This window comes from Zootermopsis nevadensis, unplaced genomic scaffold (genome assembly GCF_977971745.1).
Source record: "Zootermopsis nevadensis isolate Lab colony 2312 unplaced genomic scaffold, Znev_1.0 Znev_ptg000018l, whole genome shotgun sequence".
Taxonomy (NCBI): domain Eukaryota; kingdom Metazoa; phylum Arthropoda; class Insecta; order Blattodea; family Termopsidae; genus Zootermopsis; species Zootermopsis nevadensis.
In genome coordinates, this window is record NW_028259150.1 from 4,190,300 (window position 1) to 4,217,823 (window position 27,524).

At 38.9% G+C, this 27,524-nt stretch overlaps 1 protein-coding gene across 6 annotated transcripts in view; it reads left to right on the forward strand.

The window, feature by feature from the left end:
* The window catches only part of LOC110826492 (castor zinc finger transcription factor), a 270,044-nt gene that overhangs the window by 217,903 nt on the left and 24,617 nt on the right, over positions 1-27,524 (forward strand). For all 6 annotated transcript variants that reach the window (XM_022057194.2, XM_022057197.2, XM_087351137.1 and 3 more), the window contains 5 exons: positions 22,443-22,602; positions 22,818-23,016; positions 24,346-24,562; positions 25,865-26,193; positions 26,715-26,934. In XM_022057194.2, the coding sequence (XP_021912886.1) occupies positions 22,443-22,602; positions 22,818-23,016; positions 24,346-24,562; positions 25,865-26,193; positions 26,715-26,934 (1,125 nt within the window). The remainder of the gene's footprint in view (positions 1-22,442; positions 22,603-22,817; positions 23,017-24,345; positions 24,563-25,864; positions 26,194-26,714; positions 26,935-27,524) is intronic.

The window sequence follows — 27,524 nt, forward strand, 5'->3', positions numbered from 1 at the left end:
TTTGGAGGTCGATATCTGCCACGGTATCAGTATCGACGTGTAACTTATGTAATGTCACATTTACATGTTTTAATGACTTTTATATACGATTACAGTGTTCTGTAATGTTCAGTTAGTCAAAAAAGATTGCAGTCATGCAGTTTATCACGAAATAATATCCATTCGGCAACAAAATTTGGGCACTGAGTTTGTGGATGAGAAGACAGTCTTCGATTTACGCGTTTTCGAGGAACGCGGCTACGGCTCTAAGTCGGAAAAAGGCCTACGTCTGTACTTTGCCCCCATGAGAATGCCCAGAACATTATCATTCTGTACGAATCAGACGTTACACAAGACAAGAAGGTGGGTCTTTAAAGCATTCTTGTTCTCATGACTTGCGTCTTTTTAGAAATGACCATTTAATATCCAACTGTTTTGAAAATAACGCACCTGTTTCCATATTCATTATCTATAAGACTTTGCTGGCAGGATAAAGGCAGATGTGGCGAAACTGTGGACCGACATTGTACTCTGAAATACGTCATTGCATCGTGCATGCAGGGACACGTCGCAGTAGAATCCGTAACCCGATTTGACCATGTGCTCCCAGAAAAAGCCAACTACATCAATTGAAGACTGGTTCGCCTCTTCGCATCCGAGTTAAATGAGAGTCAATGCAACTGCAAATGTTCTGTATAGATGTCGAAATCAAGCGGAACATGTTCGATTACTGTCACCATAGGAAAATGTATAGTGCCTGGATGTCGATCAGCTGTCGCGTTCAAACCGCTTTCATTAATTTTATTATTTCAACGTCTGTTATATTTTTTAGGTCACGTATCTTCTACGTGTTTTTCCTCTTTCTTACAGTTCTGTGTTGTTTGTATCCGTCCATTTTTCTCAGCAAAGATCTTATTTTAGAAGCCCACTCATTCCCCGTTGGCTCTGATTTTAACAGTATTTCGTTCGCCAAAAACAAAGGAAAAGCAAAACTCGTGTCAATTTTTTTAATTTATTTTTACCTGATGTAGGACTGTCATAAGTATAGGCACTTGGCAGGGATTATCCAGTGGTGTGAACTCATTTACCTGAAAGACGGCAGCAGATAGAATATCGAGAATGAGCGTGGAGTAGGAGGAACAGAGAATTTGTGGCAGGTACGATGCCAGTTGTTCTTCGAGTTTTGCGGTCGTCTTGGTGAGATCAGCAAATTGGAACTGGGGCTTCTTTCCACTGATTTCATCCATCACGATGTCAGCACACTGGGTGTGATGCTTTTCTATTCGCATTTCTCCTGCTCCGCGTCATCCATCTCGCCATCATGAATACTTTTGTTACTTATTCCGTACGTTCACTACCAAAGTAACAGCTACTTGGCAGTATGCACTCATGCTTTGTTCTGTGGAGTTTCTTGGTTCGAATTTCGATCGGATAATTATTATCCTTCGTTTTTCATGTTACTCCTCAGATGCTTCAGTAAAATTCTGCGATAGTGCATCAAAATTGGTCACGGCCGCTGCTTTCTAGGTCATTTCCGATTCATTATTTACAATCGTCCCGCTGTCCGATGCTTTGTAACCTATACAGTTGGAGGTTTCGTTAAATGAACCAAGAATCAATAATTACGAAGTTATTCCACGAAGATGCAACGGGTTGAGAGATTTATGGAATAAGTGGCAAGGGAAGTGAGAGCTCCAGGAAGTAGCCCACGTCACAACCTCTGAGGGCGCTACCTAGCCACCCTAGCTCTGCTTCGTAAGTAACGACTGTCGCTCGCGGAAAAATCCGCTGCCTGAATTTATTTCGTGTCTCAGAAGATGGACAAGGGGAATGTGGATCCCACATCTCTAAGCAGATCGTGGTTCTTCAGTGATAGGAGCTATACGTTTGCGTTATAATCGAAGTACACTAATAGGATTTTTTTTTAAAAAAATAAGTATGTTAGGAAATGTACTTCTGTCGTAAACGCTCTGTTATTGCCTCTAGATGTTTAGTTCGTGAATTCTTGAATATGCATTTTTGATCAAAAAATTTCAACGGTTCTTGAGTCATGAGATGACACAGCATAAAGCTCTCCGTTGTGTAATTGTCCTGAAAAGCGCTAAGACACCCGTAAGATCAAGAAATTATGGGAAAGGCCGGCGGGTATGGCCAAACCCTGACCGCAAAACCAGATGCTTCACTTGTCATTTCATATAGCTGCTGCACTCTTGTTTATGAATTAATGGAGGAAACCAACGGTGGTTGCTGAAACGTCGCGCTTTTTGCCACGGTTCGCAGAGTCTAGCTTCCGAACGCCTGCTGGAATCTGTTTCTTCGCCACAGCTAATAGTCCTACAGGACTGAATAACATTAACCCTTTAAAGTATAGTGGTAACTGCATGACAAATTTGTTTTAAGAATCGGTAAATATTCATTCTTTATTTGCGTATTTCGTGTGATCATCACTTAGAACAGAGATAATTTCCTTAAACAGCGATAACCAATTTATCGTTGCGATGGTGAAGTGATTTCTTTCCTGTAAGGTCTGAGTTCTTAAATATTAGTTGGACTTCCGGGGGTTAAGCAAAGATTGAATAATCACTTACGGAACGGCGAACAGGTACATTATTTCACTCGCCCTTATTTTCGCACCGGACATCCCCAGATGCCGCTGTTCGTCACACGCGAAGCGACGGCAACTGTCTGATGTTATGAAAATTATGGGTACCGAAGCTGCGTGATTTGGTGCGACGGAATATATTCTTAAATAAATGTTAATTAGTTCACTTATCAATTAACCTTAGAGAGGTCAGTTCCATATCATTCTCTGTCTCAACAGCTTCATTTACGCTCTGGCATCAACTTTCAGTTCATTAGTCGAGGTAGAAGCGATTATCGGGACGTCTGGGTGAGTGGCCAATTTGTGCATCGTTTGTCAGATGAGTGTTGACTGTATCTGACTGGAGAGGTCAAGGAAAGAAAAAGAAAACTAGTCTGCGCCGGACAATATTGGAACTGCGTGCCCACTGCTTCATCATAGCTCTGTCTTACACCTCCTGATACTTATAATTTCGTAATTTATAATCCGATTTTTAATCTTAGAGTCATAAATTAAACAAGTCGAGGTGACTCAAAGGAGATTGCCGAACGCTGAGGTGTAGGTCTGGTTGTTAGGACTAAGGACTACCTGTTCGTATTCGGTGTAATTCTGACCGAGTTGCCGTTTAGGCCCTTATACCTCTTGCACTGACTGATGTTTTTCGTAGTTTCCCTGCATTCCCTCCAGACACATTCTAGAATGACAACTTATAATAGGTCAAGAACGATTCCTTCTGTATCTTTTCCAATTTATCATTCACAATTAAAAATCATCTTGTCTTCCGACTCCAGTGCCTTGTCACAAAATGAATCAATTTAAAAGATTCGGCTATGCTTTTAGACAAGTACTCACTTCATTGCCAATTTTGGAATGCTTGGTTTTGTGTTAATCCTTTTCTGTAGGTGTGGTAAATGAAAGATAAATTGATGCCAAACATTAGGTATGCGTGGCAAAAATTCGGGACGGACAAATATGAATACATTAGTCGTGCCAGTGACTTGTTCCAGATGTTTTCGTCGTGCGTTGCTAATGAGTACCTCAAATAGGAGTAGAATGAGGGAAACCTTGAATAGACAAACCCAGATATTCGGTAGCTAGCTGCCATCCTGAATGTGGTCTGCTTTTTAAACAAAAATGTCGACGTCAGCGGTATTAGTCGGTACCAACAAAGTACTGCGTATCTTTTGTACGGTATAACAGCTTATAATTTTGTTTAAAATATTCCAATGTTTGTCACATTTTCTGAACTTATTTAGATTGATTTTTGATAACCCGAGTGAAGAGACGTAGCGTCAGACACTTTGTCCCAATACCAACATTATGCTAAAAGCCAAGCACTAGTTTGCTTCTTCTTAGTACAAGGAAGACTGTTCCAAAATCAGAGGATGAAAGGAGAGCATGCCTTGCCAGTAAAGCGTCCGCTTCCGAAACGCGTACCGCAGAGTACAACGCATTTGAATTTTGTACTTTCTTTCAGATTGTAACTCTGCATTACGTTGGAGAACTTACTGAGACACGAATGTTTTTTTCATCAAACTTTCTGTATACCCAAGGTTGACGAAGGTGAAACATAGAGCATTTGTTTATTTTGCCTGCGTCTCTTGTTTCCCCCTTGCTTTTCAAAGATGTAGAAGCCAGTTTGGCCCCTTTGGGACCAGTAACTATGAAATAAATGTGTTTTGATTTGAATGCAATCAGAATTAAAACTGAAGCTTAGAAGAGTTGGTCAGTTGTTGCTCTGCTTTTAGTACTGCTTCAATTTATTTTATGAATAAAATCTCACGTGTGTGCCACCCGTCCTGTAGGTAATTGGATACCATTACAGTGGTGTGAGAGACGTTTGCCACATTGTAGGATTTGAGGTTTTCACGGCGGTGAGTTGTTGCGCCGTGTAGTCTGGTAGAAGTTTAACGACGTTTCAGAGGTCCTTGCTGCCTCCATCATCACGTCGCAACAACCCAGAAGACAGACATCTTCGTTTGCCATATTTATTATTTTCGCCTCAGTTTTGAAAAATCTATTGATATCCGGTCTGCGGACCGAGATTTGAACCTTGGGCCATCCAAATATAAATCAGGAGTGTTGTCCATTCTGCTGCGATGTTAGGTAAATGGAAAAGTGTTTATCGAATTTTAATAAGTTTTAATTTCCAGTTTAATGGTGAGCTCTTGTGAACACTAATGAATTTTTAGGTCCCAGGGGGATTTCATGAGTGCGTGAGATATTATAAACCAGGGTTTGAAGAAGAATTGTGCACCATGGTGTTAGCATGAGCCACACAGTCAACAACAGTCTTGAAAATGAGGACAGATAGTCCTCGAAACGTCGGCGATTGATCACCAACTAACACGGCTGATAGCCCGAGAAGACTTTATTAACAGTAGGAAGTGGTTAATGCACGTAGCTTCAGTTTGCCTACTTAAGATAAATTCTGCAGTCAGAGGTTTAAAAATTAAGAAGGTTTTATTCGATTTTTGAACAAAACATTGTCGCCAGTTTCAGCAGTGCATTTTGATCGCGACATTTCCAATATATGTATATTTATTTGCTTACTTCATTTTTTCTTAAATTTCAGCAGCTGTGAAATGCTGTATTGAATAATGAAATATGTATGGGAAATATATTTGAGAATCAGCAAACTATTGATTGCCTAATGAAAATTGCCTGCAAACCTAAACGTGACACTGCACAGATTCACGTTGCCTAGACAGTAGACTGTTGCATTTTTATTTATTTATTTATTTATTATTAACTGCAAATGGGTTTATACCCGGTGGCAGTGGTGCTACAATACGACACAACAAAACAATGAGACACAATAAAACAACACACATCACACAAAACAACACACCACACTCAAAATAAAACAACTCATAAGATTACAAAACCATAAGGCACAAGTATTTAAACACAACAGATAACCTGAAGCAGATAACTTAAAAATTAATACCAACTAGACATAAGACAGTAACAGTAATGAATTACATACGTCATGAACTGATGGACTCACATTTTATCAGGACCTTCTCTTCACTTCACTACACTTATGAAGCCTTCCCATCCTCACCCCAGTTTACCTCACATCACTTACTTCACTGCACTCACCCATATATTCCCTTCACTTCACCTCATTTATCACTTTTCTAACCTTCTTCCTAAAAGTACTTGGTTTACAGGAGAGAGTCCCTAAAACCTCACCAGGTAGCTGGTTCCGGAGTTGGATGGTCCTATTTACAAAGGAATATTTTCCGATATCTGTACTTTCCTTTCCGCTCCTATGTTCTTGCACAACGTAAATGTTATCGATATACGGCAGTTCATGTTCTACAGCAAATTTCAGACATCCACGTCAGTTTTGATGCGTTTTCAGTGGATCGATAACTGATTTGTAATTTGTTTACATGATTTATCGGCCCTTATAATTTTAGGTTTAAAAATGTCGTCTCTTTAATTCGTTCTTTTCTTTATAATTGGAAGAAGGGATCTTATGTCATGTATGTTCATTGCCTATAAAATGATGAATATGTGAGCAGTAAATTAAAGTAGACCCCTTGCATTCGAGAACTGGACAGAAACCACGTGAGTTAGATTAAAGAAGCCTGAATGAAGTAGATTTATTTTCAGGATTTACCCCCATCGCGTCGTCCGTTTGTGGTCATAATTCAAGATTTTTCTCGAGTGGGGATGGTGGTTTTAAGGATGTGCGAAGGGTAGATGACCATTCCTTTACGCCCTTTGCAACTGGATATATACACAAAACAGAACCAGATTAGTGTTGGCCTGCGCATTTCTGGTCCATTATGATGTCGCATTGAAATCTTGTGTGCGGGCTGGCTTGTTTGGTTGGAGGGGAAGGGATTATTATGGTAAGGGACACTTGCTTGCTAATAAAGGAAACGGTCGTCACACAGTATAATAGAGTGGTGAGGAGAGGAGAGGAGAGGAGAAGAGCTCACTACAGGCAATCAAAGCTCTTCCTCAACTAATCTCGTTAACTTGCTTGCCTAGTTTAGAAGCACAGTGAGAGCACAAGGGTGGGAAGGAGTGGAAATTTAGTTTTATTTAAAGTAGCAGTCCAGTCATTGCTTCCAGCTATGTAATAGTGACTGGAGACCGAAGAAAACTTTTCATGCGGTGGGCAGTGTTGAAACTTCGTGATGATCATCCCTTTGAAAACTGAAGTTGGTCTAAATAACATTTAAAAATCAGATCTTACCTCTTACGTCTTTATTACAAATATCAATTGATTAATTATTTTTAGGGAAATAGTAGCTGTTTATTCTGGGAATTGCTCGAAACACATTAATACTCTCTGGTCAAAATGCAGATTTATTTAATGTTTAAGTATACTGGTAACTAGATGCCCCACTGGCATCTTGTTACCACTATTCTTGAATGGGTTAAAATTATCGCTCATTGTCTATGTTGGTTCATTTAACTGCATAATCTATATAGGTCGAACAGTAGAATGACGGCGAAAAATTGATTGGAAAAGATACTAAAAGGAACTGTTAGCTTGTCGTAAAGGAGGACTGCAATTCAAATGTTTGTCTTTACGAACTGAGGAAAATTTTCGGAAAGTCTCGAGCAGAATAGTCTGTCTCTGGTCAGAGATTCGAACCCATAACCTTAGGAAAGAACGACGTTCTGGCGTTTGTCTACCCTGAGTGGCGATCACACTACGAAATTCCAAACTGTCTTTTATGACCTCCCACTCCTGTCTTTGTAAGTTCCTGAGTCATCTGTCAAACAGATGTCCATTACATGCTTCAGCATATAAATGGGTATGTCGTTATGAAATTCTGTTTTGTATTGAATGTGTGAAGAGCTTAAGGACATCTAAGGAAAATATTGCAGATCCGATGTTAACAAACCATTGACTATACGGTAGTTTTGACAGGATATTGGAGCAGTTGAAGAATTAAGAATGCTTGTGACTGCGAACAGTAATTGTTGACGTCACTTTCGTTGGTAACAAACGCACATCTGTTTCGTTTATTATTATTCAATAGGTACTAGAGACTAAAGGAAATGCTATATTTGTGTGCGTGCGTGCTTGCTTGGGTACAGAATATGAGAGGCAGTGGTTTCTTGACTCTCCCCGGACACTAAAAATTTCTGAGGGTCTCGCCGGAGGACTCTTATTGTAACTTCATGTACTGAGACAAATGCTAAAGATAAAAACAAAGATTTTGTAGAGTCTTAATTTATTCCATGAATATCTTGGCAAATATTTATGTATTATTATTAATTTCATAATTGTTGCGTGCAATTCTTGTTGTTCTGTGGACCACTTGTATCAGGGAGCAGACCACAGTTTCGGAAAATGTGGTGTAGGGCATGAAATGTATGTATAAATTTGTTTGTGTGTGTGTGTGGTAACTGAGAATAGTACGCACCTACGAATCGAAGGCACAGTACAGCCTTGTACGAAAGCACGCCGACCTGGATGCAATCCAGAGCGAGCTTCACCCAACTCTAAAAGGTTCATCTTAATATTATCCTTCCGCATTCTCTTCGGTCTTATTTTATTCAATCTGTGGAACTGTAATTGTAATAGACGTGTTACCAAGATTCGCCTCAGTTGATGAACTAACACCGTTCTTCAGGTGTGACTGCAGGATGTGGCGCAATTCCAATTAGACACAGAGGTTTTGAAGAATACACCGAAATATTTGAGATTAAAACCCAGCATAATAAAATTGTGGCACTCACCAGCTGTACATGGTATTTGTTTGCGTTTTCTATTTTGCGCTGTTAGAATGAACGTTCGGAAATAAAAGCTACTTTAATGAGAAATCACGGCAGGTTTCTGCATGAAATCGTTTCTTGAACTCTTTATTAATTTATTCAGATAATTCGAGCAGTTATTTTTAACGCGTTCAGATTACTCTTGACCCTCTCCCTACTGAATTCTTATATTTTGAGGTTAACTAATCAGTTAAGTTTGCAGGAAGCTGGAAACGGTTAGAAGGACGACTTATTTAAAAGCATTGTATCTCGTGCCTGTCAGAGAAAGTGTTGCATGCATTCGGAAGTTTGAGCCGCGGAAGATGTCCTCGTACTTGGTGTCCAACTCGTAACTATTACCTCGCGCCCTGCAGCTGCTTTAGTCATGGACATCACGTGATCTCAGATATACATAAATTGAAAGCTGAGACCAGAATTAATGCCCTCAACTGTCCCTTGATTCTCGGATGTGATGTATGGCCTCTCATCTTGGTTGGTTGCTTCCCTTGGTAAGGAACTGCAGCCTCTCCTCCTCATCATCAAATTCGAGTGTCATTGTCATCAAATACAATAAAACATTATTCGTATGAATTGCTATTATTCTTGACTACGTAACTTGTGAGCCACAGCAAATTGCTCTTGATGAATGCATGCCACATTTAATAGCTGTGTTTTTTTTAAGTTCTTGTGCAATACACAGAGAGTTTTTAAAACGTGTGCCGCAAATCAAGGATTGCTTGGCCCCTGAATTGTACCTATTGTGATTTACGAAAGCAGAGGAAAGACGTTGCAATTCCAGGTAATTGATCTCTTGGACATGAAGATCGTCAAAACCACCTTATTACTAGAATATAAAGACATTTAATCACATCACTCATTTTATCTTTGAATTTCATCCCCCTGCTTGCGGAATAAGCTGAATAATTTATTACCACTGAGTAATCCTTGTCAACCATTTTAGTTATAACAGCAAAAATGCAGTTGAAGGAAAGTCGTTATTTCAATTATCTGCTTCCAAATTGTTTTCCATACGTCATAAAGTAATTTCGCTGCGTGTTGAGATTGTTGGTATAATACCTCCAAAAGGCTGGCAACACTGGGCAGAAAATTACTCCATGGGAATGAGAATTAAAATGTTCTTTCATGTCATTTGTTTTATTACTAACACTCCTGCTGGTAAACGGGCTGTAAGTCGCAGTTGCGTATTGCATAATTTAAATTCATTGTCTTACAGTAAAGACAGAAGAAAGAAACGTGGGCTGAACTACGCCGTCTTGAAGAAGTAATGATATTCCTGTTTCTTGAGACAATTGCTTTATCATTCGGACATCGGTACAAGCTGAAGTCTTCATAGGTTCTTCTCAGCGTTCCCGTTGCTACCAGGTTATTAGTTTTCTACTATAATTATCAGCTGAAAGTTGCAGCTCGACACTGGAAGAATAAACACTTCGGTTCGAAAGACGAGGAGACTTGAAGCTCAGCGGCGGAAGTTGGTGGAGTACGAGCTGTGTGCGTTTTGGAAGGGAATTATATTCTATGTTATTCCCAATATTTCTTTGTGTTCGTTAGACGGCTGAACTGTGAACTATGTAGCAAGAACAAGATTGCAAATATGTATTTATGAAGTGCAGGCATTTTCCAATTACGTTCCTTGCGATTTTGCATACGTCATTGGTCTTGATGTTTATTTGCTGCAGATTCAAATCTATCGTTGCAATCCTAATTGAAATGCCACGCGCTAGTTTCCCTTGGTTTTCCTTACATACTAATATCGAAAAATGCTTTCGAGTGAAAGTAGCAGCTTACATAGCATATTCATGTTCATAAGCATCTAAAGCCGTAGCTGAACAAAGCATTTGATTAGTTCGATGATATGACCTAAAATGAAATTTCCCTGCAACGTATATCGTGGGCCCTGAACATTTTTTAGAAATCCATTCAGTAATTCCGGAGTTGAAACGCGGACACGACCTTCCTTTGCCTATATCCGTTTACTGATACACTTAATGGCGTATAGATACAGCATATTCACATATCGAATGTATTTCAAAACGTTTCGGGCTCACTAACCTTCAATATAAGGATCTTAGAATATTTGTCCTTTCTGTGGGTAGAATGAAATTTGGCTATCTCCACGTGTGAATAATAGAATAATTATGGCTGTCGTTTAAGTATTATGTAACGTATAGTGGAACTGGTATTCGTGGAAGTCTTTTATCTTTATTTCTATTAAATCTAAAGTGGCAAAAACATATGACGAGAAGGACTGAAAGAGAACAAATAAAAAAGAAAGCCATAAGCTTAATAATTGTATTTTTCAACATCTCTTGGAGAAGTGTTTCCATTATTCAGAAAGATAAGATTATGCATAAAGAGGTCTCCGGGGTTGCGAAAACTTTCGATTAAAGTCAATCTTTTTATCATACATGTAATATGTAGCTTATTTTATTCGTCAAAATAAACAAATTCTTTCAAATGCAAGAGGTTGATGTACTCTGAACCTTGAAACCACATGCAAATTGAGATTAAGACTATGTGGAGGTCGTTTCATGCAAAAAATTTAGCTTTAGGATGACTTGATCTCCTTTAGTAAATGTGTGTGTTTATAGCATACTTATTGGTAAAGTTTTGCACTTGGCATTTACTTATTAGAAATTTAGAAATGTCTTGTTATGGAACCTGGAGGCCCATCACCGCCGTGTGGCTTCTTTCCATTCGTGTCCTAAGGAGTTTGTTTTGACACACAGATTTTTTCTACCAGCTGCGCTGTAGCCCGCGAAGAAGGTTTCATTTTCACAAGTTTTATTTCCGGAACAAAGATACGGACTCACCTCTAACTGGTGAGGAGCTGTACCTACATTCCCCCACACGTCTTCATGGTGTGGTGCTTAACTGAATAACAAGGACAACTTTACCTACCTCACTAGCTGTAAGATACGAATATTAACCTGTGTTATTTGTAGATTAACTACTTTGTTTCAAACATACGTGACTGGAGCAGATCAGAAGTCGCATTGGCTCATTGAAGCGTTTCTGTGTGCTGCATTATAGAAAATTCTTACCGGCTTTAATTAGGTCTCTGTTCCCTATCAGTGGAGTTGGCCACATTTTGTGACATCTTAAAAGAAGTAAGATCTGAACTGCCATTATCATGGAACTCATCTGCTTATAATCTCTCGTTCTTAACGCTCCTTACTTGTCATCTGTTCATCAGTAGTGAAGAATTAATTTACTGGGATTAGAATATGACTTTGCAGTGTCTAATCACTGGTAAAATTTCCACGAAATACCACTAGTAGTGCTATGTGTCGTCGCATAATTTTGGTTTATTACTTACAGCATATAGGCCGAGAACAAGGACATTAATTAAGAAATTATTTTTTTGGGTGGGAGTGTCTGAGAACCGGCATGTTTATATATTCCATGGAATTCTGCATATACTGTTGATGGCAGGATTATAGGCGGATTATAGAGGTTGTATCTGCAAAAGACCGGCAAGTGTCATGTGTCGGGGACATTGACCTAGTAAATTAATAGATATTTGACCTAAACCGAAATGTAGTTCTTGATAATGAGTAAACAAATAAACATCATTTGTATGGTGCGCATAATGCATATTGGCATGACTGCGAGATTAAACTAAGTTAGAGATGTAAAATACAATGCTGTGAAGATTTAACTTGACAACTGTGCTAATTGAACATGTTTCCATAGCAAATGGTCTTGAATTCTACTTAACCCATCTTTCACAAGTTGCGGGCTAACTGATAAGTCACGATATTGTCTTTTGTATGTGTGCGCGGAAGTCATGATTTGTTGACCAATCGATATTAATACTTCCTGCTGCATATTCATGCAAGCTATTGAATATGTCAGTCACATTCAATTATATTTCCTCATTGTCCTTGTAACAGAATTTCGAAACGAAGCTTAGTCAGAATCTTTGAAATGTGTTTAAATAACTGCCCTGATACAACTACTGTATGTATGAACTTCGGGGTTAAACTGCTCGGATTTTGGAAAGCGAAGTGATGACGAGAGTTTGAACCTTATGCTTGGTTTAAAGTCGTTTCCATCTTTCATTTCAACCGTTATTTTGTATGTAAGATGACGGAGTCGGTATGACCTCCGAAACGTTGGTAAACATCGTGTACGGCGCAACAACCCAGAAGACTGAAATCTTCGTTATTTTGTACATTTCGACCAGTAAATCTGCCATTGCCACTTCTGCTTCAGCCGTGCGTCAGTCTCTTAAAAGTGAAGAATACAGTTCCCACTACATCAGCATTTTTATTTTTTGTGCAGTTTCCACATTTTATGATCTGAGAGATCTTCTTTCTATTATTTCCATCTGTAATTCCTACATTTCCCTCCAGCGCTTATATGTTAACGGTTTTCCCTTGTTCCAAGGTATGAAAGGCGATCTTCATCGTTTTACCAATCCTTTACCTAAAATACTTATCCCTCCAGAGTACTAGAAGGGTAAACACAACCCTTTGTATATTAAGAAAGGAAGCGAATATAAAAAAGCGAAAAAGGAGATTGGGAAGGAAAGAATACAAAAATCTGCTCCCAGAAAGAAAGCTATATCTAAGGAAAAACTTGAGTTGGATTCTGAAATGTGAATCAGGTCCTTCAAAATGTCCCTCTGACAAAACCTCGCCGTGGTAAAGACCTTTCCACAACGTAGACTGTGTTAAAAAATAAAAAGCAGTAGAATTCCTTTCTGGTTGGAAAGGGGAAGAAATTGTTTCCCCTTCCACCACTTTAAATCCTTCCACCCCTTGCCCTTTCTGACCTGTGTGCGCGACCCTTATTCATCTTTAGAAAAGGTACCCTCACCCTCTTTCCAGTTCCCCATTTTTTCTCCTCATTGTAAGAATCTTTTAGTAAAGTTTTTAAAAAGACCCATAGTATTCTTTTTGATAGCTATTATGTACCTTAGCGACGCAAGACAGAAGTGAAGGAAACGTAGAGTGGGGATTTTTGATATTAAATGTGGGTAGCCTTAACACTGAAAGAGAACCACCACCCCTTTTTAGATATCTTGTGCTACTATAATTGCAACCCTTTTGGTTGAAGCCCGTATATGCCCTTCTAAGTATTTCTATGCTTATACCACCTCTTTCATAACCAGCAGAAAGAACGCGTTCTCATACATATCTATTAAATTTGAAACCCATTTTTCGGGATTATATTCTTTTTATTCCTTCTCGAAGGTATCACCACCTTGTCGAAGGCAATCTGCCGGGTGAGGAGGCTTGCGTGCTCAAATGACCCTTAGGGCTATGCCGGCCTGAGCTTCGGCTCATGGTAGGGTCACCCAAGCCGGACAGGTCTAAGGAGATGCGCTAGACTAAGAGTGATACCCTGGTCCTCCAGGTTGGGGGTTGGGTGTAGGGCTAACAACCTTTCACCTTTAAAAAAAAAATATGTGTTACGAAAAAATCAACCAAGCCTCGGATCAGGACGGACTCTTTGGCACGACCACGGCAATTGAAAAAGGACATGAGATTTGGTACCTGGAACATTAGGAGCCTCTATAGGGCTGGGGCACTGAAATCAGTGTGTAGGGAATTAGGGAATTATAAGTTAGACTTAGTGGCAGTGCAGGAAGTGCGATGGGAGGGGGAGGGCACGATCCCAGTGGACAATTTTACATTTTTCTATGGAAAGGGGAATGACAATCATCAGCTAGGGACGGGTTTTTTTGTTCATAGCAGAATTAGGGCAGCAGTTAAGAGAGTAGAATTTGTTAGTGACAGGTTGTCTTACGTAATTTTGGAAGGACGTTGGTGCGACATCATTGTCCTTAATGTTCATGCCCCAACTGAAGACAAAAGCGATGATATCAAGGATAGCTTTTATGAAGAATTGGAATCAGTATTTGATACATTTGGCAAGTATCACATGAAAATTCTGCTAGGAGATTTCAATGCAAAAATTGGGAGGGAGGATGTCTTCAAACCCACAATAGGCAGCGAGAGTCTCCATGCACATAGTAATGATAATGGCGTCAGAGCAGTGACCTTCGCTACGTCAAAAGATTTAATTGTAAAAAGTACAAAATTTCCACACCGTGATGTTCATAAATACACTTGGACTTCCCCAGATGGCAGAACACACAATCAAATAGATCATGTTTTAGTAGATAAGAGAAGGCAGACAAATGTAATTGATGTGAGATCATTCAGAGGAGCAGATTGCGACACTGATCATTATCTGGTGGTAGCAAAAGTGAGGGAGCGGCTTTCAGTAAGTAGACGAACTAAACAAAATTTTGACACAGAAAGATTTGATTTGAAAAAATTAAGTGAGGGAGAGGCAAAGGAACAATATCAAGTTGAAATTTCGAATAGGTTTCAAATTTTAGAGACAAATGAGGATAATGAAAGTGTGGACATCAACAGGGAGTGGGAAAATGTCAGAAACTGCATCAAAATTTCAGCAAAAGAGAAACTAGGATACTACAGGAGAAAGCAAAATAAACCGTGGTTTGATGAAGAATGTTCAAAATTAATAGATCGAAGGAAGCAAACAAAATTTCAATGGTTGCAGAACCCAAACAAAACAAATGCGGATAATCTATGTAACGTGAGACGTGAGGCTAGTAGAACCTTTAGGACTAAGAAAAGGGAATACCTGAAGGGCAAAATTGCTGAACTTGAGACAAATAATAAGGAAAAAAACATCAGAGACCTGTACAGAGGCATTAATAACTTTAAGAAAGGATATCAACCCCAGACTAATTTGGTAAAGGATGATAGTGGCAATTTGCTTGCAGATCCAATAAAAATTGTGAATAGGTGGAAAAATTTCTTTAGCGAGCTCTTAAATGTTCATAATACTGGTGATATTAGACAGATTAAAATGCATACAGCTGAACTGTTGGTGCCAGAACCTAGCTTAGATGAAGTGGAACTAGCCATTGGGAAGTTGAAAAGTTATAAATCCCCAGGAATTGATCAGATTCCGGCCGAATTAATTAAAGCAGGTGGCAAAGGGTTGCATATGAGGATCCATAAGCTTATTCAGTTAATTTGGGATAAGGAAGAGATGCCACATCAATGGAAGGAATCCATAATTATTCCTATTTATAAGAAGGGGGACAAGACTGAGTGTGGTAATTACCGAGGAATATCGCTGCTATCAACCTCATACAAAATTCTATCCAACATTCTTTTGGCAAGATTAACCCCATATGCGAATGAAACTATTGGGGATCATCAGTGTGGGTTCAGACGAAACAGATCAACGATTGATCAGATCTTTTGCATTCGTCAGATACTAGAGAAAAAATGGGAGTTCGGTGGGACTGTACATCAGTTATTTATAGATTTCAAAAAAGCCTATGACTCTGTGAAGAGAGAAGTGCTATATAATATTCTTATTGAATTTGGTATACCAAAGAAGCTAGTGGGTCTAATAAAAATGTGCTTAAATGAAACCTGCAGCAAAATTCGAGTAGGTAAATATGTATCTGAGACATTCCTCATCAAGAACGGTCTAAAACAAGGAGATGCTTTGTCTCCCTTGCTCTTTAACTTTGCGCTAGAATACGCCATCAGGAAGGTCCAAGGTAGGCAGGAGGGTTTGCAATTGAACGGGACACATCAGCTATTGGCATATGCTGATGATGTTAATTTATTGGGGGACGATATGAATACAATAAAGAGGAACGCAGAAGTTTTACTAGAGGCTGGTAGACAAGTGGGGCTGGAAGTAAATTCAGAAAAAACTAAGTACATGTTAGTATCTCGTCATCAGAAGACAGGCGGGCAAAATTATCTTAGGGTAGCTAATAAATCCTTTGAAAGGGTTACAAAGTTCAAATATTTGGGAACAACAATAACAAATCAAAATGATACTTGTGAGGAAGTTAGGAGGAGACTAAATTCCGGAAATGCTTGCTACTTCTCAGTCCAAAATATTTTGTCTTCCCGTCTGATTTCTAAGAACCTGAAAATTAAAGTATACAAAACAATAATATTGCCTGTTGTTTTGTATGGGTGCGAAACATGGTCTCTCACTCAGAGGGAGGAACACAGATTGCAGGTGTTTGAGAATCGGGTGTTGAGGAGGATATTTGGGCCTAAGAGGGAAGACGATGGGGCGTGGAGAAAACTGCACAATGACGAGCTTAAAAATCTGTACTGCTCCCCCAGTATTGTGAGGGTGATTAAGTCGAGAAGAGTGAGATGGGCGGGACATGTAGCGCGCATGGATGGGACAAGAGGTGTGCACCGGGTACTGGTTGGGAAACCTGAAGGGAAGAGACCGCTGGGGAGACCTAGACGTAGATGGGAGGATAATCTCAGGCGGGATCTATGGGAGATAGGAGTTGAAGGAAACTGGATTTTGTTGGCCCAGGACAGGGTCCGGTGGAGGGCTTTGGTTAATTCGGTGATGAACCTTCGGGTTCGGCAAGCCATCTAGTTAGTTAGTTATATTCTTTTTATTTATAAGACATGTATGGCCTACCCCTTTTTCCTTCATAGGAAATGAAATTCAACTCTAGTATTTACAGAAAACGGGAACCGTGGGGTGGAAGTGGCAACGACGTTGAGATTTCATTTAAAAAAGGAAAGCACAACAAATGAAATCTAAGCTTTATTTTTATTCTTTTATTTCCGGCTTAAATTTCACCCTTTCTTGTCTTTTTTATTTTATTTTTTTGAAGACGCGCAGACAAGTACGGTAAAGGGTTTCATTCCCCTTTATTTTTCGTTCCACAAAGCGGAGTGATGGCCGTCAGGAAACGGATCTCGGGAAAAAGATGAAGAGCGTAATGCATGATCGACACATCTGTTGTCCTGTTACTCGTTCCTTGGATTTGAAACCTCGCGGGAGACGCGATAATGCTGCAGGGGTATGGGTGTGAAACCACACTCGTTCTGCATTCGATAATATGTCCTCATGGCTCCGCCTCTTATAACTTAATTAATAACATCAATATTGTGTAAGATTTGAGGTTTTCACAGCGGTAAGTATGAAGATTTCTGTCTTCTGGGTTGTTGCGATGAATCGCCCTGATGACGGAGGCAGTATGACCTCTGAAACGTTGGTAAACATCTACCAACTACACAGCGCAACAACCCAGAAGACAGAAATCTTCATACTAAGAATCGTCCTGATGACGGAGGCGGTATGACCTCTGAAACGTTGGTAAACATCGACCAGACTACACAGCGCAACAACCCAGAAGACAGAAATCTTCATACTAAGAATTACCCTGATGACGGAGGCAGTATGACCTCTGAAACGTTGGTAAACATCGACCAGACTACACAGCGCAACAACCCAGAAGACAGAAATATTCAACTTCAGTAATGCATATTGATCGAAAATTCATGCAACCCATTCCTGAAACATGTTCAATTTCTTAAAAAATAAATTATAATGAAATCCGAAAACAAAAGACAGTTGGATATTAAGCAATGAAAATGTCCACAGAAATTTCCTCGTTTATTCAACCTTTGTCACGGAATCGGTTCACTGGACGACATATTGTCGATTTGTTTGGTACAGAGGATTCGAGAAACGTGTCCCTCAGAACGAGATGCCAGGAGACAATGAAAATTTTTTGCACTCTTGAAAAAGACGTCCCTTAACTTCGACTGAAGACAACTGACTGGCTGGCTGGCGATAGCAAGTTACAGCATGGCATGATCTGCGTGGGCTGCTTAATAGTCACAGCGACGGTGTGTGTTTCAACCCATAAATATTTGAATGTGGATTGCGTGACTTTTTGATCACTCTGTATAAATGAAACTCAAAACTTTAACTTTTCCCCCAGAGCTATGAAAAGAACAACTGTTGATATGATCATTCTGTTGATACATCTCCAGTGAAGAATATTTTTCAAACCAATTGATAGATTTTTTACCTCCAAAGAACATTTCGGCCAGCTGTTTACGTTAAATCGCGGGCATGCTTCAAGCGTGTCAGATACACTGACGGTGGATGTCGTCTGGGTTATTTAGACCATGTAGTCTGGAAGAAGTTTACAGACGTTTCAGAGGTGCTTGTTGCTTCCATCATCAGGGCCTCGAGGTTTACTTGCCTGGCCTATTCCATACTGAGGTTCAGACCAATTATTTCCGCTCTTGGACTTTCCTAAGCCACGGTCGACGCTCCTGATTTTTTTATTCAAAGAGATTCCGAGTTTAATCTCAGCCCGCAGTCTGACTATTCTCAGATTCTTCGTGGTTTTCCCCAGTCCATCCAAGCAAGTGCTAGAATAGTGCCTTAAATTAAGCCAGTATCACTTCCTTGCCTACCCTTTCCAGTTCATTATTCACTATCATCCTATGATTCAACGCTATATGGGCCTAATATAAGCTGTTGATAGTGTCGTTAAATAAACCATGAAAAAATGCAAATAAGTAAGACAAATCGTAAACAAAAGACAGTATGTCGTACTGTCGCCAGTTAGAATAAGTATAAAACAATTCGTTTCGAAGAAATTTGTCTTCATTAAAGCCGTATAATGTGAATTAGTCACACAATGGCAGTGTTTAGTAGAGTTAAGATTGATAGATGACGTAGTTACTCTAGTCCGAACTTTCTGTTTGCGAGCAAAGGCACCCGGTTTAAACGTTGTCGGATACAGGAATGGGTGAGGACATATGATTTAGCGAAACATTCCAGTCATCATATCATACATAATTATATAGTGTCACATCCGTTCATGTCGAGGACTGTTGGTTTGGGGCGAAATGCTTTTCCTTTCCCACACGTTAACTCGTTTTTTGGTGCTTACAAGTGTTCAGTTGTAGTATTTCGAACGTGACAGTGATGTGTTCCAATTAGCGGATTGGCGAACTTCTGCAGACATGGTTATGTTTATCTTGTGGAACGATTCTTATTAAGATCTATCTTCGCATTTTTACGTTACATTGTAAACCAGCCGTTGTGAGAGGGTTATAAAATAAAAAGCCCAGTAAATGCAATATTTGTAAGAAAGTAAAGAATGTTCATTATTTTGCGCAGTTTCGGCTGTTCCGTATGAGTGTGTAGTTCGGTATTTCACGTAAACGGAAAAATGTAGATTAATGATATTTGAGAATAGGGCGATGAATAAAATATTTGAACCAAAGAGGAAGTAAGTAACAAGAAGGTGGGAAAAATTGTGCTCTTCAGAGAATACTGTTATGAAGTCATACAGGTGGGATTGGCGGGGCATGTAGCATACATAGGACTGATGATTAACTCAAACTGCAGGAAGGCGTAGCACTCATCAGTTTTGGAAAAATTGTGGGGTCCACAGAATGTTCGTAAAACATAGTCATAGAAAATAAACCGTGCGTATGTGTTTGGTTTTTGTACACAGTAGTGTGCAGGTTTGTTAACTAAAATGTTGGTAAGAATACTGCATGCACGATTATGCTGCATTATCAAGTAACTGAATAGATGCCACGACGCTTGACAAATCGGAAATGATGGGTTGATGATGATTTGTAGTCAGCGGTGCACCACGCTACTGAAGATGATTCAAACTGGATCTTTCATATGGTGATTAACGCCAACATTTATTATCCGTTTCTGTATGTTCAGAGCCTTTTGTTTCAGTTACAGTGACAAGGGCTTGTATATTTTATTCAAGCAAACGGATACCAATGTGCATTTAAAATACAAAAATTGCGAACCTCTTAATCTTTGTTTACTTCCCCCCCCCCCCCCCAAGTTTTTCTTGCATTAATTTGTTACATATGTGAAACCCTTTAGCCATAATTTTCTTTGTTTGGCCGTCCGTCATATTTATACTGAAATGGGTCTACGGATGTTCGAAAATGGAACTAGTCTGTTCGAAAATGGAACTAGTCTTTACAAAATGCGAGCTTCACAACTGACACATTAAGAATCTAGATTGTTCCATACAATGTATCAGGTTTGGCTATGGAAGGCTTATTGTCATATATTCCAAATACTTTTCTCTGTGTTACAACCTTAAAAGGATAGATTTCAGTAGACTCGAAATAATATTATATTCTCATGAATTTTTCTTTTATGAAACCTTAGCTGGTAATATGAAGGAGAATGAGTGGGTAGAAATACAGGATAGGGTGTACATTTATTCTTCTTTTTGGTAAAGTGAAACCAGCGCGTTCCTTTAGGATATTATCTCTTTAAAAAGAGAGAAAAAAGCCTGATCATTGAATCCAGTGTGTAGTGTGAAAAAAAGTTAAGACGCCTAAATTTGAAAGGAATAGCCCGAAGGAGTCTGTATCTCTTCTTCATTTCTTTTTGAAAAGTAATAATAATTCTTTTGAAAACTGGTTTCTTTCAAGGGCATTTGCCTCTTCAAGTTCAACTTGGAAGACTTGTCACTGTCTTCGTATTTTTGTTTCGATGGTCCTATAAAAACTGTTCGTTTCGGGACATATGCGCTTTCTGGCGAGTGTTTAATGAATTGTGTATTTAATTTCCATATTTTCTACTGTCTTTTCTTTGAACAGTTTTTAAAAGTAAATTATTATTGAACGTTATACGATTAGCGAACTTGAACATACGGTTCTTTATTTCCTGTCTGGTTATAATTAGTACCAACAGACACCATCAATTACAAGCTTTATATTATTCTTGGTTTTGACTTCTCCGCATCCATTAATATCTAACGTTAATTAATTTTGCAAATTCAAAACAAACATGAAAATACAAATGTTGTGGTAGTGCATCTTAATGGTGTACAATCAACGGGAAGTTAGGAGTAAATATTTGTGGTACGTTGTAAAAGCGTAGTCTATGAGCAGAAGGTTAAATTTCTATATGGCAACTTCACTTAAATTTTGAATGCTCGACTTTGATTATAATGTAATCAGTAATTATAACACCACCACTGGTCATCAGTTAAAATTTGGAGTCGACTTGTTTGATGGTAGATTATAGATTTATTGTTTGGGTTTTCAAATCCGCAATGCATAGAAGAACATTGAGAACAAAGTGACCGATGAGCCCGTTGTTGTATCTGTATTTTAATTCGGTGGTTCTCCAGTCTCGAACAGGCAACACTTTTTCTTGATTTTCGTCATGTTCTTCAGTCTCTCTAGGTAAATGCCTCGATGCTACCATGGAATAGTTCATAACCACCCACAGTACATGATTATTTTTTTCATCTTATTCAGTGCTTCGTTATCTCTGCAGTTGAAAGAATGCCATTAAATAACCTACAATCACCAATAAAAAGTTTAGTGTGAAGAGGTTACGTAGCCGTCAGGACAGACTGTCATTTTACTACCAGAGTCTGGGACAATAAGTGCTGAGACAAGATATTTACAACATGGGAGATTATGTTAAGAAATGACACTTTTAATTGTATGCAGCGAGTAATTTATCTATGTCTTTTTATATTTATTTTCATTGAATGGAAAAATTAACACCAGCATGTTTATTCTGAGTCCCTGTTACATTCGTGATATATATGTAGAAAACATTGTTAAACCGGTAAAAGAATAAGAAAGTATTATTAAATAATAATTTCAAAAGAGTTGTCAATCATTCATTTATTTCAAATGATTGAATGTAAAAACAATAGTTTTGAGGTTAATGGTGCATGATGGACGTGGAAGTAATACATGCATTATCGTACCTCAGCGTATCACACAAAATAACATGTATGAGGGGCAAGTAGGTGTTACATAAAAGACCTGGGAGTTATTCTTGTATGATGATAGAAAGATTTCTGTCGCCCTCTTGAGGACTGAAATGTTGTCGTCTGTAAAGTTGATTACCTCATTAAGTTTCCTCCATATGGCACATACATCAGACATTGCTTTTGTAAGTATATTTTGTCTTCTTCTTCTTCCTCCGTTTTTTCACCGTTACTTCGGTCTTCCGGTGCTTAATATTTTCTTCCATTCTTCTCTATTTTCCCATCATTCCGGAGGTAGTTTCCACTCTATCATGGTTCTTATAATTCTGTCATTCCATCCTGGTCTCCCTCTCTTCCTTCTTTCGGTTGCCATTTCATAGTCTTCTTTGGTAACCTTTCCTCCTCCATCCTTTGCACGTATTTTGTAAGAAACATAAATTAAATTAACAATAAACAAGAAGGAAACACTTTTTATGTTATCACTTTCATTTTAGTATGGGGTGTTTGAATTCTACCAGTCCTTTGAATAATTTAAGAATATATTGTTTAATGTTGTTGTAGGCGGCGTGTTGCCAGGCCACCGTGTTTCTCCCATGAGCCCTGCAAGGGATGGCAGCAACAATGCGAAGGCAGCTGTACCAATAGACTATTCCAGATATGTCAAGAGGTTTGGAAGTGCTCTGGAGTGTGGGAGCACGTACTGCAAGGATCTCAGTTACAGGTAAATTGGAGAGAAATTTTGTTTGTGATGGTCTTCAACGTTGTGATGCTGTGTAGACCTGTAGGTGGGCACCAACTTTTTAAGAGGAACATAATTTAGGGAAAAAGAGTGGACAGTTCAGGTTTATATTATCCCAACTTTCATTGTCACCTGTCTTGGTTTTTGATGTCCAGTAGAACTTTATCCTTGTACTGATATCATTTGTTTTGTTACAGGGAACACTTCCACTGCCTCGACTGTAATTCGCGGGTCTTCGTCAAGAAGGAAGAAATGATCCGGCACTTTAAGTGGCATAAGAAGCGAGATGAGTCTCTACAGCATGGCTTCATGAGGTATTCACCAATGGACGACTGTTCCGATAGATACAGGGGCTGCAGTCATAATCGCAAGCAGACTCACTACCACTGCATCAAGGTAGAGATATTTTAGTGTTAAAGTATGTGCTAATATTTCTTCACTCTGTTGTATGTATGCTGTGCACATGAAGCAAGCAATATTTGTTGTGACATGTTTATATTTCACTTCAGCGTCTAGGTATTTTTAATAATTTTCTGCTGCTTTGTAACAAAGTACAAATTTTACTACCTTTATGTTAATACTCGTAAGTTGCATTGAGCAGATTTTGCATTATTTGTACTTGTTGGTCTTTAATGAAGCAAGTTACCTGCAGTGTAATGTGTTGGGGCTGTACTCATTAGGGCGGTGCCCGCGGGCGCCATGGTGCCCACCAAGGCTTTGTTTGGGTGCCCGCGTTGTTACGGAAAGAGGTTATACTGAATAATGAAAGCCGTTCAACCATGAACATTATAAAATAAAAGCGCAGATCTCCCATCTTGACGATTGTTTGCGAGCAGCAACGTCATCCTACACTCCCAAATTTGAAAAACTGGCCGATGAAATGCAGTGTCAAACATCACACTAACTCCACACTTGAGTAATAATAATTGTACTTATAAAACTACGTATTTTTGATTGCATTGTTTCTTGTATCATTAAACGTCGTGTTGTTTTGTGTATTATTTGGTGTCCGTATCTTATTTGTCCAGAGAAAAGAAAATTTGGCTTTGTTAATTGGTTGGTGCCCGCCACGATCTCATAAACTCTCAAATGTGCCCGTAGGCACAAAAAGGTTGGGGACCACTGCATTAGGGGTTTGTCTGAATCACAGGCAATTACAAACATTTATTTTTCCGGATTCAGTTTCGGAAAATGACATTTAAGCTCCAAGGTTAGGCATTTCTGATTTGACTTTATGTATGTATATTCCAAAACAGACTTCGTATCTTACATAGTCAATTATCGATATCTACTCGCGTTATAATATCTGTTGAGCATGGGTTCTCAACCTTTTTAGCTGGCGTACCACTAATTTTAATTTAACACATTAAATGTACCGCTAACCAAATGCGTTCAGGGAAAACTGTTATTTATGTCAATACTAACTTTTGTTTTTGTTTATTTGCATACCACTCGGCATTGGCTCGCATACCACCAATGGTACGCATACCATAGGTTGAGAAACACTGCTATAGAGCATTCATGTTAATTTCCTGCAGATTTCACTATGTGCATGTTTTCCATATAACACGAATATTGCTACTCCCTTCATGAGAGATAGAAGACATTAATTATATGGCTAAATAAATTTTGTTTCTGTGAAGTGTAATTTATATGTAATTATATTTTTCATAAAGAGTTAAAATGGGACTTCATTATGATGTATCCATTGTTTTATCTTTATAGGAGGGTTGTGACAAGGTGTACATAAGCACTTCGGATGTTCAGATGCACGCGAACTACCATCGTAAGGACTCCGCCATCATCCAGGAAGGGTTCCAGCGATTCCGAGCAACTGAGGAATGTGGGGCAGCTTATTGTTCGTTCTTTGGTCAACGAACCACGCACTTCCATTGTAGGCGAGACAACTGCAAGTACACCTTCAAGAACAAGGCTGATATGGGTATGTGTATGCTACATTCTTGGTACCACTTCACTACTTGGGTCACTGACTCGTTCCTTAACTTCCTTCATTGTGGAGGAACTATTAATAGTTTTTAGACCAAGACTAGGACTCCGGAATTGGGGATGAATCCAAAGGCCTCTAGCACAACTCGACAGTGCAGAGGGAAGTAGTCCATATTAATGCCTGAAGATCCAGACAAGTAATTCCAGTGTTTTAGTGGCCCAAAACCATACATAATAATACAGCATGTTTCAAAAGTAGCTTTACAACTTGAGGGTGAGATATTGGTGAACTGATAGGAGAAACATATAATTTTGGAACATAGAAATGTATTCAGACACTTCAAGTTTTATGTCCATCGGATTTTTAAGGTTCAATGAGACTTCCATTTGTTATGAGGCAGATGTCCCATCTGTAGTCAATATCTTGCCACACGTGGTGTAGCATCTCCTGTGTCACTTCAGCAACTGCGGAGGTAATTCGAGTTCGGCTACATTTACAGGTAAGGGTGGCACGTACACTCGATCTTTAACTAATCCCCACAAGAAAAAATCTAAAGGTGTTTGATCCGGGGAACGAGGCGGCTGTGCTATTGGTGCAGCCGGACCAATCCACCGACCTGGGAAACAGTTGTCGAGGTACTCGCGCACTTCTCCGAGGTAATGAGGGGGTGCACCATCTTGCTGGAAGTGATTGCGTCCTTCCTGGTCATCTTCGTCAAGTTGAGGAATGAGGAACTGTTGGAGCATGTCCAGATACACAGTGCCGTCCTTTAAATCAATTTATATTCTCCTGCGAAGTTGTAAAGCTACTTTTGAAACACAGTGTATTGAATTACATTTATCCTTCCCTTTCTTTCAAATTTAGACTTTTTACAGAACTCGGGCCATTTTTCTCACATTTTCATACACATATCATTACACTTATGTATTAAAGTCTGTGTACCCATCTTGAAATAATCTATGCTGTGACATACAGTTTGCAGCTTATTCTATAACTGTTATTAGGTTCAGTAGCAGATTCAGTTTGTAATTCTCAAAATAACTTATTCTTCTAATGATTCAAATGTTAGTAATATGCCGTCCTTCATGTAAATCTTGTCCTGGATATGCTTTATTTACTTATGTATCTTTCTCTAAATACCAAATCATATGCAAAAACTATTATACACCATAGGGCTTAAAATATCTGAATCTACCATACATTTTGTATTATTTTGGTGAAAGTAAGGAGCCTTTTCAGTACTACAGTCCTTGCTTGTAGTTTTATACGTTTTTTAAATGTTGTTTTTGTTTTTAGAAAAGCACAAGACGTACCACATCAAAGATGAGCAACTGAGTCGAGATGGATTTAAGAAGTTCATGAAGCATGAAATGTGCTCCTTTGAGAGCTGTAGATTTTCCCGTGTTTGCAACCATATCCATTGCATCCGCACAGGTTGCAACTACGTGCTGCATTCCAGTGGACAGCTCTTCAGCCACAAGCGCAAACACGAGCGTCAAGACTCGGAAATGGCCTATCGCAAATTCAAACTTGCTCAAAGTATGATGAAAACTTTTGCTGGAGGTAGTGACAGTTCTCAACCCCCACAACTTAGTCCAAACATGCTTCAAGCATTCAATGACCAGGTGAGAAGATAAATTATATAAGTTCATTTGATACAACTGTAGTATAATAAAATCTTCTCAGGCTATCGGCCACGTCAAGTGGTTAAAACATGAATAGACCAAGGTTTCGAGGTCCAGGACAAGAACAGAGGTGGACCTCGAAACGTTGGTCTTTTCATGTTTTAACCACTTGATGCGGCCGATAGCCCGAGAAGATTTTATTTTACATAGTCGCCGTGTGGCGCTATAAATCATCTATGTATGTCACCGAATCTGTTTTACTAGATGCTGCTTGTTCTTATCAGTTATCAGAATCAGATGAATCCAGTTGCTTGTTTTAAATTCTACGAATTTCAGGCAGAACTTGTGATGCTAACCACTGAACCCTGTAATTTTATTATAATTACTTAACTCATGTATATTATACTACAATCTTGCACAGCAGTGCACATTTTCAGTTCTCTTACTCTCTTGTGTTTACACATTTTCTGTTTCTTTTTTCCTGTGTGGTGGACTGTTTAAAATTGTGGGGCATGTTTCAGTTGAGTCAGCAGCCTGATGGTTCACTTAGCTCGTCAATGCCAACATCAGTAATCCAGCAGGGGCCAAGCTCAATTAATACTGGTGCATCAGGTTCAACACAGGAAAGCAGTCAACCTCACAGCAATGGCGAGACATCAAGTGATGGCGGTGGCGGGCAGTCCCCCACCATCAACATTCCTCCATCACCTTTTCCAACAAAATTTGGACATCCTTTTGCGGGTACTGGCAGTCATGATTTTAAAAATGGTGTAGCTAATGTTGTGGGGGGAGGAGAAAACATTTATGGAATTGTGATTTATATTTTGTTGGAATGTTGAGGAAACCTAATTATTTTTGTATATAAATTTCAAATTCTTATAAAAAATATTTAACGAAGACCTTTATTTTGCCTTTACATTTCCTTATAACCATATGTCACATGGAACTTAATAAGTTAATGATGTCTGAACTGAAAATATAGGGCTCTGGAAGGGGGAAAGAGAGAGAGACTGGAAGGAAATACACGTACTTTCAAATACTGATGCTAGAAATTACAATTTACAGAGTAGCATTTTCTAGCATGTATAATGCCGGTTTAAATCTGTAGGCTAAGCACAGATGAACAAAAGTTTTTGACTATTCTGCTGAATATATGTACAAAATCTGTATCTGTTTAATTCTTCAGATATTATACTATGACATTTTAAGGTTTTTTGGCAATTGTGGTCATTTTTGGAAAGATTATTTTGAAATCTGTGTTTAAGTATGAGATGTATGTGGCTCCTGGAGAGAACATTCAGTTAACTTAACTGCTGCCAATTACTGTTTTG